This window comes from Camelina sativa, chromosome 3 (assembly GCF_030686135.1).
Source record: "Camelina sativa cultivar CO46 ecotype springtype chromosome 3, ASM3068613v1".
NCBI classification, from domain to species: Eukaryota; Viridiplantae; Streptophyta; class Magnoliopsida; order Brassicales; family Brassicaceae; genus Camelina; species Camelina sativa.
This window is the reverse complement of record NC_141882.1, coordinates 30,360,480-30,371,806: the sequence shown is the minus strand read 5'-3', so window position 1 is coordinate 30,371,806 and position 11,327 is coordinate 30,360,480. Positions and strand designations below refer to the sequence as shown.

The following is an 11,327-nucleotide window of genomic DNA, read 5'->3' as shown; positions in this document are numbered from 1 at the left end:
GCCTCACCGACAATAAGGCCCACTGTTAAAATCGAATCTTGATCTTCTCGGAATTTTTAGACTAAATCCTGACCGTTCAAAATATACTCTCTCTCATGGTCTCAAAGTATACGATCAGAATCTAAATTACAAATTGGCTACCTTCCATAGCTTAAGAGCTGTGTTTTTCTCTATATGTTCTTGGTCTCAAGTGCTTATTTCCCATAGCTAAAGTTAAGAGCTACGAACACAATTTATGGGAGGAGTCAAATTGTGGAATAGGATGTTAAAACCGTACTGAAGAACTTGGTTTCACAGAAGAGTTGTTTCATGCAAAAAAAATACAAGTTGAAGTAGCAAAGGTAAATTAGATCAAGCTCTCTCTGCTAATTCGGTTTCTATGCGGAATATGCCAGATCATGATCAGGCAATGGCATCTCACAGCTTCCTCATGAGTAGGAAGAGCCTCTGGTCGAGTTCAAAGTGAGAAATGTGAGCTGGATCTCCCTTAAGCAACATCAGAAGGCCGCCAAATGAAACATACAGCTCTCTGGAACACACACAATTTAAAGAAAGAAACCAAAATCTGATAGTTAGATTCTGTAAGTTGAATTGGATATATTTGGATAAACACTGAATTACTTTGATTTCAAGGCTCTAGATCTTACGCTTGTGGAGTTTTGCCGTCACGCTCAGAGATCTTGTAAAGCTTCCCGTGCATGATGTATTCATACTTATCCGCAAGTGTTTTCTTTGCTCCCTATATAATTTATCGAGATGAAAACTCTACATAAGATTTATGAGTCTACATAAGATTAATGAGTAAACAAACATTCTTAATTTTCAAATTTTAGACTTTCAAGGTTTCAAGTCACTAAAGCTTGTTGAAACTCCATATGTTTACTCTTATTCCTGGATAGAAAGGCTTCTCGAATCAGCGAACAGAGTTCTTAAATATCAACCATTAAGCATTCACAGTTATATACTAGCCAAATCCTAATTAGGGTTCACTGTTACCATTCATGAAATTTGGCCAAGCAAACAAACGAGTGTACAAAGAAAAGGCAGTAGACTTTAATACCGGGGTAAAATATCCGGTATCTGGGGTTCCATCGAGATTCAGCGTGGGAGCCATAGCAAGTGTGAACTTATCACCAACAGCCAGTGGATAAACCTCTGTGTTAACATCTAGATGCATAAACATTTCCAAGTTGTGGCTCGTAGCTTCAACGCGAGTAACTGTAACCAAACACAACCCCCCCCCCCCCCCCCCCCCACGAGACAAATCAGTGTAGGTTTTTCAAAGAAAGCAACTCAATTTGAAGGCTAAAAGACTTTAAAAGTTCAGATTTCCACATTACCCACTCAGTCAGGCAAAAACAAAAAGGTTAAACGAAATAACTCATTCACCAAAACAGAAACGAGACAGCTACTGAAAAAAGATCGTTGATTTAAGTGGCGAGGTTAAGAAAGTAAATACCTTTATCGAACTTTTTGCCATCAGGGTCAAGCTTATTGACCACGAAGATATCCTCGAACATAATGATATTGCTCGCCATCTGCAAACACGGAAGTCCAAAAACCCTAAATAAAATCTCAATTCCTTTAAAAAAAAAAAAAAAAAAAACCACGATTCGAGCACCAAAACAAACAACAGCTATATGAACAGCTAGTGGAATGAATAAGCCGAAATCTGAAATCTACCTACAAGGAACCAATCGCAGAGAAACGTAAATAATTCCGAACCTGGAGAGTTTGAGAGTTGAGGGAGAGATGAAAAGCTTGAGAACAAAAGGTAAAGACTTTCTTACAGAAAAAAAAAAAAAAGAAAGAAACTGAGAGATAGAGACAGAGAGAATTAAGGTCATTGAGTCCCTAAAGCCCCCACACCATTATAATGGGCTTGCAATGAGGCCCACTATTAAAATTTAGCTCTCATAACCGTATATAAAACTAATCACGACCGTTAAAATTACTTGATCACACTTTCCATTTCTGTATTGGCCCATAGGAAAACTAATTTCAGTTCTTGAGATTGGCATAATATTGTATGTAAAAGCTTCTCTATTAAGAAAAGGTAAAAGATTAGTTTGTTGCCTTTACAACCAATAATAGCCTAAACCGAAGTAACAGAGAGTGATTAGTTTGTCAAAATGAAATCACATATCTTCTACAGACTCTCTTGTACTCAAAGCCAAAAAAAACTGTTAAAGAAGAAACCGGTCATCGAATACATCCACATTGAACCGGACCAGAAGATCAAGCTTTTTTCCGCAGGAAAACCTTATGACCATTAGCACCTGCAAGGGAACAAAGGAAAAGCTTAGTGATGATCATGATGATTGACAATACATCTCCGGTTTAAGAGGTGGACATTATTACATCGGTTAAGGATCTCTTCGGCTAGCTGCAGGTTCAGTTGGCTTTCAAACTTTAGCACCTGCTCGTGTTTATAGGCAAGGTCTTGTGCCTCTTTTGCTTGACGCTCCAACTGTTCTGCCTCTGCGAGTTCTTTTACTGCTGCGTCTATCTGAGGATTTTCTTCTGGTGGTTTTGGTACGGAAGTAGCAGAAGCACTTGGGGAAGTGTTTAGTGGCTTCGCGCTCGTCGCCTCTTCTGCACTCCTGGCTGGTGTTGGAGTCGGAATATCAAAATCAACAGGGCGGATCCTGTAGCGGTCTCCTACCTGCATTTGCAAGTTTTGTAATTTGATCAAACAAAACTATAGATAGCTACAATCTTTGCATTAATTAGTATGAAGCAGCTCCAGTATATGGGTTTCTTGTTAAATAAAACTTGACAAACTAGTTACCTTTTGTACTTGGCCTTCAGCAACAAGAGCTTCCAGCTGGGCTTCCAACTGCTCCCTAAAATCATCCACTACGTCGAACCTGTCCTGCAATTTATATTAACCACAAGAATAACTCTGAGAATTGAACCCAAAAAGCTCTGAATGAGATGTAACAGTCTAACAAATAACAATGGAGGACTCTAGTCAGCAAATTTAAGACTCCTTTTTAAGGCTTTTCAATGGTGTTACGCGTATTTGAAGTCTTAATGTACCAACTAAGAATCCTAATGTTCCATATATCTCTCTGTTGTAATCAGACTCACTTCAGAACCAACCAATATACACACAAGCTATACACTCATCATGAGTCATGACCATGAAACACACAGATCTTATAGAGAGAAAGGGAGAAAGAGATTTTCCTAACCTCGATAAAATTGTAAATGTCATCGAAATCAAGACCAGTTCCATCCTCATAGATTGTTTCTAAAGCCTTAAAAATCAATTCATCATTGGTTAACCTGAAACAAAAAGAGTATAATAAGGGAACAAATCTGTCAAAAACATTAGAACCAGGAATTAAAGATTGGTGTTAAAAGAATCTGATAAGGTCACAAACCCTGAGGGACCTCTTTCATCTTCTGAGCTACCTCCAGAACTTATGCTGCGCCTTTCGATCTGTTGGCTGAAAAAGAGATACAAATCTATCAAAACTAAGTAAACAAGAAAAGCTAAAGATCAATTTTCAAAGACAAAGATCACAAACGCATAGGGAACGTACGGTTCTGCTGAAGGATCTGAAGATGTTAAGGGAGCTGAAGAAGAAGGTTCGCCGCTGAAACAATAATAAAAAAAAAAAGAGATAGAAATTTGCATTACTAGTTGAAGCAGAGGTTTTAAACATTCATCGATCGATCGATCTCCAAGATTGCTTTTAAAGAATCCAAAAAAATTAAAAAAAATATCACTAACCGTGAGGGAACGTTCGATGCTGATAAAGGATCTGAGGGAACGGTCGAATCTGATGAAGGATCTGAAGGTACAACAGAGGGAACGTTCGATTCTGATGAAGGATATGAAGAAGAATCCTTGGCCGTTGAAGAAGAAGTTTCGTAGCTGGTAAAAAAAAAGAGAGAAATTGAAATTATTAGTTGAAGCAGAGCTTTAAGCATCGAACAATCTTTTTGTATTTCCCACAAAATCAAAAAATCCAAATGAGATCACGAACCCAGAAGGAGCGTTCTTATCTGATGAACTATCGTCAGAATCCATGGCCACTGACGAGGGCTCGACGCTGAAGGAAAAAAAGAAACAAATAAACAAAAGATCAAGCAACTGAAGAAGATACTTGAGCATCGATCTCTTTCGATTTCTCCAAATTTTGGCTTTCAATTGAATCGAATTGCGAAAATAAGAGAAAGATTTGGATCATTCGCGTTACGTACCTGAGTTTCAGAACAACCCAGTCGCAGTCGTCTCGTTTCGTCGGAGAAGAAGATGTAAGTATGTAACTAACTCTGTTTCCCGCTTTTCTACTTTTTCTTTTTTTCTTATCAGTTTCCAACTGCAAAAAAAATCGTGTAAATAAATATAGCAATCCAATTGGGCCATCATCATAAGTTATTAATGGGCCTAGTTCGTTCACGCCTGTCAAATAATCAACAAAGTCAACTTTAATCACGACCGTACGATTAAGCTGCGATGATAAAGCCAGACGCACTGTAGTCACTGGTTCTCTCGCTGTCTTTTAGTTTTGGTAAATCAGAAAGCTGATAGCAACAAGAAAAGAAAAAAAAACAAATTGAAAAATTAAAATCAAAATTCAATAAACAACAAAAATAAAAAAAAAACCTAACAGTCCAAACAAAAAAAGTTTCTTCTTCCTTCCTTGCTAAGAACAAAAACACAGGGAGAGAGAGAGGTGAGAAGCGAGGATCGGATCGGCTGAAGCAGTTCCGATTACATATCAATGGCTTCTTATGCGTCACGCATCATCAATCATTCCAAGAAGGTAATTGTTTCTTTCTCGATTTCGTTTTCTCCGATCATTTTGCATTATTATTATGTTCTTCACCGATCGTGGTATTCGAATTTGGGTTTCTGATTTCGAGATTCAATTGGTTCTGCGGTTTTTGTAACAATCTGAGATTCTTACTTTCCAAGTTATGAGCAATGTGCTGAATTAGCTATAGATTGAGAGCTTTATGATGATCAGCCTGCCATCATTTGTGATTTTAAATTGGGGTTAGCTAGCTTCTGCGAGATGATTGAGATCTGTAACGCCACTTGTTTTTTTCCAGTTGAAGGATGTTTCGACTTTACTGCGCCGGGAACATGCTTCAACAGTTCGCTATTTCTCTAACACTAATCGAGCTCCTCTTAACAGAGAAGGTAATTTTCGATCCTCTTTGAGATAGAAGTTTATCCAATTGTACTTTTGTATGGTTCTATGGTTAGTATCTTTGAGACTCTCTTCTTGTTGCTTCAACTTTTTTTTTTGTTGTTGTTGTGGTCTTCAGATACTGTTAACGCCCGTCTTGGTTATTCCCCACTGGAGAGGATTTCCAAATGTAGCACCAGCACTGTAAGTTCGTTGCGCTTCTCTGTAGCTGTTGTTGCAGTGTCTCTTCTTATTGAATCATGTTTACTAGTTAGCAGAAGAAACCTTACGAGTTTTATGTGGCCTTGATGTCGTTATTTTTATTGTTTAGGTACCAGTGTCCAGTTTTTCAACTGCGAGAACTAATCTAAGCAGTGCAATGGGAAGGCCAATGTTTGGAAAAGATTTTTCATGGTTCAGTCTCATTTACTCTCTGTGGCCTTAGCTACCTGCTTGTATAGATTCTTTTTATTCCTAACTAGAAGCTTACTTTTTTCTGCATACCAGTTCAATGCAATCAGCTAGAGGATTTTCATCAGGTTCAGGTAGTCAGATTAAACTACAATCGTTCACTTTAATCTTGTAGTTTCCACTTTGCTCTTACATACATATTCATCGATCCCATTTAAGCTAAGGATAATCTGTTTTACATTGCCATTCATCTGGCTTTACTTGCGAAATATCAGATTAATATATTTCCTAGAAAAGGTCATTCCTCGGATATGCTAGTTCTGTATCTGGATCACGGGATAAGAGATTTATTGCAAAATTCCTGATAAGACAATTACATTGTGCTTAAACAATTGTGTAACTTGAAAAATGCTAAATGGTATGAGCTATACATTGGTTCATTTTACCTAGAATTTCTGAAAACGTGTTTCAGATCTGCCTCCTCATCAAGAGATCGGGATGCCTTCTCTCTCGCCAACAATGACTGAGGCATGGACCTTTATTTACCTCTTGATCAAAACTTATTTTCGTTTATCTTTACGTTCTAATAAGCTGTTTTCCTAATTTCCAGGGTAACATTGCCAGGTGGCTGAAAAAAGAAGGTGATAAAGTTGCTCCTGGGGAAGTACTCTGTGAAGTTGAAACTGTAATGTCAATCTTGATTGATTCTCCTCTCCGTATTTTTAAATGCATGTTTTGGAAATAACTCTAACTAGGTTATCTTCTGTAGGACAAAGCAACCGTCGAAATGGAATGCATGGAAGAGGGCTATCTCGCCAAGATTGTAAAGGAGGAGGGTTCAAAAGAAATTCAAGTCGGCGAGGTATGAAAATTGTCTGGTTTCTGTAGTAGAGTTATGTATTATCGTGGTTTCTCATGGGACTCGGGGTATTGGTATTAAGATCCACAGTCCATTTGTGGAAATGTTCAATAGAATTATTTAGATCATGTCAAATTTCTTTGGCCTTCAAGTAGGTAATTGCTATTACAGTTGAAGATGAAGAGGACATTGGAAAGTTCAAAGATTACACCCCATCATCTACTGCTGATGCCGCTCCTACTAAAGCAGAACCAACTCCTACCCCACCAAAGGAAGAGAAGGTTGAACAGCCATCAACGCCTCCTGAACCGAAGGCTTCCAAGCCTAGCCCACCTCCCACAGGAGAACGTGTTTTTGCTAGTCCTCTTGCAAGAAAGTTGGCTGAAGATAACAATGTGAGTATCACATTGTTCTAGGAATTCTTTTTTTTTTCCCTAATCTTCCTGCTTGTTTTTTCTTCTCCTTTTCTTTAAAAAAAATCAGGTGCCTCTTTCAAACATTAAAGGCACAGGTCCTGAAGGACGGATAGTGAAGGCAGATATCGATGAATACTTAGGTATCAGTCACTCCTTGACTCTTCGTTTCCTTTCTTTTTCTTTCAGACCTTTCTTGCCTCTGTTTACAGTATATCACTCATCCTTGTGTCCTTCTACATCTGCCAATGGTGCAGCTTCAGGTGGTAAAGGAGCTACTGCGACGCCATCTAAATCTACTGATTCTAAGGTCCCAGCTTTGGACTATGTTGACATCCCCCATCCTCAGATACGAAAGGTATGACCTATCTAACCCTTGCAGCCTTGTTAAGTCAATTTCAATAGGTTCAAGGATTCTGAAACCTCTTTAACTTTATAATTATGACAGGTCACAGCCTCACGTTTGGCATTTTCAAAGCAAACTATCCCTCACTATTACTTGACCGTAGATACATGTGTTGACAAACTTATGGGGTAGGTATAAAGTTTTGAATGATTTATTTTGACTCGCGGTCAATGGGTAAGCTAGACAAAGCGTATTTTTGTGTATGCAGTTTGAGGAGTCAACTTAATTCATTCCAAGAAGCTTCTGGTGGGAAACGGATATCTGTCAATGATCTTGTTGTTAAGGTACATCTTACTTGTGTATACTTTACATGCAAGCCAACAGATCTTTAAATATATCCTACCCGTCGTCATGCTTTTTAGGCTGCTGCATTAGCTCTCAGGAAAGTTCCTCAGTGCAATAGTTCATGGACTGACGATTACATCCGCCAGTAAGTACATCGACAACCTTTTGAATATGATTGGGGTAGCAAACATCTTAACCTTTCTCTATAGGTTTAAAAATGTGAACATCAACGTCGCAGTGCAGACAGAGAACGGGCTCTATGTCCCTGTTGTGAAGGTGTGTGCAAAATAATGTTTAACCCGTCGCTGTAGCACAAACTTCATATTTCTGAACTAAATATTTCAATTTCTTGACTCCAGGACGCAGACAAGAAGGGTCTGTCCACAATTGGAGAAGAAGTTCGGTTATTGGCTCAAAAAGCAAAAGAGAACAGCTTAAAGCCGGAAGATTATGAGGTGAGAGAATTTATTATCTTAATTCACTAATCATATTTTTCAATAAACAGGCAAATAATCTCGTTTTCTCAGGGAGGAACATTTACGGTCTCTAACTTGGGAGGACCGTTTGGCATCAAGCAATTTTGTGCAGTCGTTAATCCACCACAAGCCGCCATTCTAGCAGTTGGATCCGGTATGCTCTCTCTCACTGCAGAACAGAGTTTTTAACTACGTTACGAAGATCCAATAACTGATTCAAGTTGTGTCTGATTCCTAAAATAAAAACAGCTGAAAAGAGAGTTGTCCCTGGTAACGGCCCAGATCAATTCAACTTTGCTGCTTACATGCCTGTTACACTGAGCTGTGACCATCGCGTAGTAGACGGTAATCTGGTTCTTTTGTCATCATTGGAATCATTCATCATCATTGTATAAATCTAATCTTCTTCTTTCTGCAGGTGCCATTGGAGCAGAATGGTTGAAAGCATTTAAGGGATACATTGAAAACCCTGAATCCATGCTGCTCTAAAAGAGAACCACGCAATGGACAAAACAACATCAAAAGCTCGTAAGGGTCTCTGATCTCGCATTTCCTCTGGTTTAACACTCTGTACCAATTAGATTTCTTTGTTTCCATACGTTTAAAATCTCAGGTTCTTTCGAGTTTTTTTTTAAATGGGTTAAAAAGATTTTTGTTTCTCTGAATAAAAAAATATGGGTGGGAATCAGCATTTCTACTGTAAACTGGATTTTGGGATATTCTTTGCTGGTTCTGGTTGTTTGTTGATGGAGGGAGGCAAAATAAACCCCATTAATTTATGTTGTTAAACTAACCCCCATATGGAATGGGTTTTGTAACCATACTTGATACAAGTAGATTGTCTTGAGTGAGTGAGGTTCGTAAACTCTATCTTTTAGAAGAAGAAAAAAAACAACACTCTTACTATCTTTTCAACATGTGAGTGAAAAAATCTTCGATTAAGCAAAGTCCATCCAATCAAATAGTATTGTCGGCAAACAAAAAAAAACCAAAGGGATAATATTGCTGATTGTTCGGGTACATATCGTTTTTCTGAGTTTTACTATTTGATTGCAAAATATTGCTGATAATAATATTTGCAAAAAATCAAAGGGATAATATTTGCTGATCATAATTGCAAAAACAAATCCCAAAATTTTCAGCTGAAACCAAAGTTGAGGGGTTATCCATAACATCGTGGTTAACACTAAAATTTGAAAATTGTACTAGGGTTTTTTAAGATAGATCTTACTCAAGGTTTTTTTTTTGCAAAAAATATCTACTCAAGGTTCGAGGGCTTTTTTTTTAGAGTTTCGAAATTAAAACATTCTAGATTTCTTTCCTCATACTTATTTTAGTGATATTTTATTGATTAATTTATTCAACATGTGTATAACAGATTTATTTAGACGTTCATATTCCTCAATTTTTATTTTTATTTTTTTTTTATACTAGAGATAAATTGTGAGCTTTTTTAGTTTTTAATATGCCTTTTTCTGCGTCAAAATCCATCTTATTATATTAGAAAAATTCAGCCATTATTAATGTTATATTATTATTAAAAAAAAATAAAAAAAAAATCTCCAACAAGCAGCTAAAACGATGTTGAGAAGAACTAAAAAAAAACGTTGGGCAACGAAAGCAAGAATCTCTGTTGCCGTCGGTCACGGTCGCGAATCTCTCAGGCAATCTCTCTTTCTCTTTCTGTCTCTCTATCTCTATCTTTCAGGCAATCTCCTTTCAACAACTTTTTTTTTTTTTTTTTTTTTTTTTTGCATTGCCTTGTGATTTTTCTCTTTCCCTCGTTTACTTTTTACTAAGAAAAATTCGTCCTTTTTTCCTCTGAGGATCAATAGGGTTTTGTTTGTTCCTTTGATTGCTTTCATTCTCGAAACTCCTCAGACTTCCTAGGGTTTATGTTTGATTTGCTTCTCTTATGCATTAGATCATCGCAATTTTGGATCATATCAGGTAATGCAGATTTTTCGGAGATTTCTCCTGGATATATTTCCTTCTTGTTGTTACTCAGTAATGATCCTCAATATTTTCAATTTGAAATTCCTCTGCTTTACATTGGATTGCTTTTGAAATCTGTATATAAAACAAAAAAAAATCTCAGCTTTGTCTTTCTTACATCAAAATGTTTCTGCCTTACATCCGTATCTGAGACCAGTTTGGGTGATTGATGTTTCAGGTTACTTGGTGAGAGGAAATTTAGGTCGGCCTTACAAAATTATACCGTTGCACTTCTTTCGCCATGAATGCCAGTAAAATTCTCAAACTTTTGTCTCTTCTTGTGTTTTAGTTTTATGATTCTTGTGACTCTTACTGTTGTTAGGTTCCTCTTGTGAATGTTGGAAAATATGTTAAGCAGATTTTGAGGAACAAAAGAAAGGAAAGTATATTCTAATCCGTGATGGTGAGGACTCTGAGTTAGGACTCTTCTATAAGCCCCTCCCTTGCTTCGGTTGTGGAATCGGATGGTTCTCGTGAGTTAACAAACACCTCTCTCTCACTCTTCTTCTTATTATTCTGGCTTTTGGATAATATTGTCTTGCTGAAGCCAGATTCTTTTTTACCTGTTTATATGTTAAGCTTTCTTCTTGGATTTGTCTGCCCATTTGCGTGGTACGTTGCAACATTTCTATATTTTATCAACTATTACCGTAGAGATCCACGGGAAAGATCTGGTCTTGCTGCCTCTGCTATAGCTGTAAGTTAGCTGATCCAGTTGCATTCTCCTCTAGATTTCTTTAAACTGACATAAACGCAACTCAGCTGTAAATGAGGATCTACCAACTTATCTATTGAAAATTGTATGCAGGCTTTAATATTCTCTGTTGCACTTGTGATTACCGTGCTTGTGCTTGTTTTCTCGGGTCGCTAGAGTCTCTTGTTACTCTTTGCATATTCTTTCTGAAAGGGAAACAGCTTCAAGTCTGTTTCCACAACAAGTTAAACATATCTATTTGATGAAGAGAATTATCTGTTTTGAAGAGAGAAGAAGATACTGCTAAGTCCTATTAGAATCAAAGTTTTGTTTGCTTTGTACATAAGTGTATAGTTTTTTATACAACGGAAATGAGATACTTAAATCTTTCTTGTGATCTATGTTGTTTCACGCTTGTATGATATTCACATTAGAACCTTTAACCCAGACAGGAATCATAGCCAAGGTTATGTCTGGTTCTCATCTTCCTTCTTCAAAGTCTCTTCTTCTTTTCTTTCTTATTGAACCTCATCAAGAAACAGAGAAAAGAATGGAATAAAGGAAGAAGCTTTGACTATTAGGATTTGTGCTGCCTCCATATGTCTAGAGTTGTTTGATCTCACTATCAGCATATCACT

The 11,327-nt window shown here is 37.3% G+C and overlaps 4 protein-coding genes across 11 annotated transcripts; 2 read left to right on the top strand and 2 right to left on the bottom strand.

Moving 5' to 3' along the window:
* Positions 1 to 232: 232 nt before the first annotated feature.
* LOC104778365 (DNA-directed RNA polymerases II, IV and V subunit 8B) lies at positions 233 to 1,896 on the bottom strand. 4 transcript variants are annotated; one of them, XM_087507126.1, is made up of 5 exons: positions 1,726 to 1,896; positions 1,460 to 1,538; positions 1,061 to 1,218; positions 648 to 739; positions 233 to 529 (listed from the first exon to the last, which is right to left on the bottom strand). In XM_087507126.1, exons 2-5 carry the CDS (start codon positions 1,536 to 1,538, stop codon positions 418 to 420), a joined length of 441 nt encoding a protein of 146 aa, XP_087363252.1. In that variant the 5' UTR covers positions 1,726 to 1,896; the 3' UTR covers positions 233 to 417. The 4 variants fall into 4 exon arrangements, with proteins under 4 accessions (XP_087363252.1, XP_087363254.1, XP_087363253.1 ...); XM_087507128.1 differs by having other exon boundaries at positions 1,688 to 1,848; XM_087507127.1 differs by having other exon boundaries at positions 1,684 to 1,845.
* Positions 1,897 to 2,025: 129 nt separating this feature from the next.
* Positions 2,026 to 4,329, bottom strand: LOC104778366 (uncharacterized). Its single transcript, XM_010502801.2, has 9 exons — positions 4,216 to 4,329; positions 3,999 to 4,064; positions 3,743 to 3,886; positions 3,552 to 3,605; positions 3,390 to 3,455; positions 3,198 to 3,291; positions 2,792 to 2,875; positions 2,362 to 2,665; positions 2,026 to 2,279 (listed from the first exon to the last, which is right to left on the bottom strand). The coding sequence occupies exons 2-9, from the start codon at positions 4,040 to 4,042 to the stop codon at positions 2,239 to 2,241; spliced, it is 831 nt and encodes a 276-aa protein (XP_010501103.2). The 5' UTR covers positions 4,043 to 4,064; positions 4,216 to 4,329; the 3' UTR covers positions 2,026 to 2,238.
* A 122-nt stretch (positions 4,330 to 4,451) lies between these two features.
* Positions 4,452 to 8,865, top strand: LOC104778364 (dihydrolipoyllysine-residue acetyltransferase component 3 of pyruvate dehydrogenase complex, mitochondrial). Of its 2 annotated transcripts, XM_010502795.2 has the most exons (19): positions 4,452 to 4,781; positions 5,071 to 5,161; positions 5,290 to 5,354; positions 5,482 to 5,564; positions 5,658 to 5,695; positions 6,034 to 6,089; positions 6,172 to 6,246; positions 6,331 to 6,423; positions 6,576 to 6,815; positions 6,904 to 6,976; positions 7,091 to 7,191; positions 7,282 to 7,367; positions 7,448 to 7,523; positions 7,602 to 7,669; positions 7,734 to 7,800; positions 7,884 to 7,979; positions 8,052 to 8,154; positions 8,250 to 8,345; positions 8,419 to 8,865. In XM_010502795.2, exons 1-19 carry the CDS (start codon positions 4,740 to 4,742, stop codon positions 8,487 to 8,489), a joined length of 1,620 nt encoding a protein of 539 aa, XP_010501097.1. In that variant the 5' UTR covers positions 4,452 to 4,739; the 3' UTR covers positions 8,490 to 8,865. The 2 variants fall into 2 exon arrangements, with proteins under 2 accessions (XP_010501097.1, XP_087363248.1); XM_087507122.1 differs by lacking the exon at positions 5,658 to 5,695 and having other exon boundaries at positions 4,574 to 4,781; positions 5,482 to 5,585; positions 6,012 to 6,089.
* A 657-nt stretch (positions 8,866 to 9,522) lies between these two features.
* LOC104778362 (large ribosomal subunit protein eL20z) lies at positions 9,523 to 11,187 on the top strand. Of its 4 annotated transcripts, none has more exons than XM_087507124.1 (5): positions 9,523 to 9,664; positions 10,174 to 10,246; positions 10,354 to 10,468; positions 10,575 to 10,692; positions 10,804 to 11,187. In XM_087507124.1, the coding sequence occupies exons 2-5, from the start codon at positions 10,237 to 10,239 to the stop codon at positions 10,864 to 10,866; spliced, it is 306 nt and encodes a 101-aa protein (XP_087363250.1). In that variant the 5' UTR covers positions 9,523 to 9,664; positions 10,174 to 10,236; the 3' UTR covers positions 10,867 to 11,187. The 4 variants fall into 4 exon arrangements, with proteins under 4 accessions (XP_087363250.1, XP_087363249.1, XP_010501096.1 ...); XM_087507123.1 differs by having other exon boundaries at positions 9,540 to 9,664; positions 10,351 to 10,468; XM_010502794.3 differs by having other exon boundaries at positions 9,633 to 9,950.
* Positions 11,188 to 11,327: the final 140 nt, after the last annotated feature.

Bases quoted from the DNA above. Each gene is read 5' to 3' on its own strand.
- LOC104778362 (XM_087507123.1), top strand. The intron at 10,469-10,574 runs GTGAGTTAACAA...TTATATGTTAAG, and splicing joins TGTGGAATCGGATGGTTCTC to CTTTCTTCTTGGATTTGTCT. The intron at 10,693-10,803 runs GTAAGTTAGCTG...AATTGTATGCAG, and splicing joins TTGCTGCCTCTGCTATAGCT to GCTTTAATATTCTCTGTTGC.
- LOC104778366 (XM_010502801.2), bottom strand. From the start codon at position 4,042: ATGGATTCTGACGATAGTTCATCAGATAAGAACGCTCCTTCTGG. The intron at 3,292-3,389 runs GTTTGTGACCTT...TTTTTGTTTCAG, and splicing joins GATGAAAGAGGTCCCTCAGG to GTTAACCAATGATGAATTGA. The intron at 2,280-2,361 runs GTAATAATGTCC...GTTCCCTTGCAG, and splicing joins CGAAGAGATCCTTAACCGAT to GTGCTAATGGTCATAAGGTT.
- LOC104778364 (XM_010502795.2), top strand. From the start codon at position 4,740: ATGGCTTCTTATGCGTCACGCATCATCAATCATTCCAAGAAG. The intron at 6,424-6,575 runs GTATGAAAATTG...GCCTTCAAGTAG, and splicing joins AAGAAATTCAAGTCGGCGAG to GTAATTGCTATTACAGTTGA. The intron at 6,816-6,903 runs GTGAGTATCACA...AAAAAAAATCAG, and splicing joins AGTTGGCTGAAGATAACAAT to GTGCCTCTTTCAAACATTAA.
- LOC104778365 (XM_087507126.1), bottom strand. From the start codon at position 1,538: ATGGCGAGCAATATCATTATGTTCGAGGATATCTTCGTGGTCAATAAG. The intron at 740-1,060 runs GTATTAAAGTCT...TAAATTATATAG, and splicing joins ATACCGGATATTTTACCCCG to GGAGCAAAGAAAACACTTGC. The intron at 530-647 runs GTAAGATCTAGA...TGTGTGTTCCAG, and splicing joins GACGGCAAAACTCCACAAGC to AGAGCTGTATGTTTCATTTG.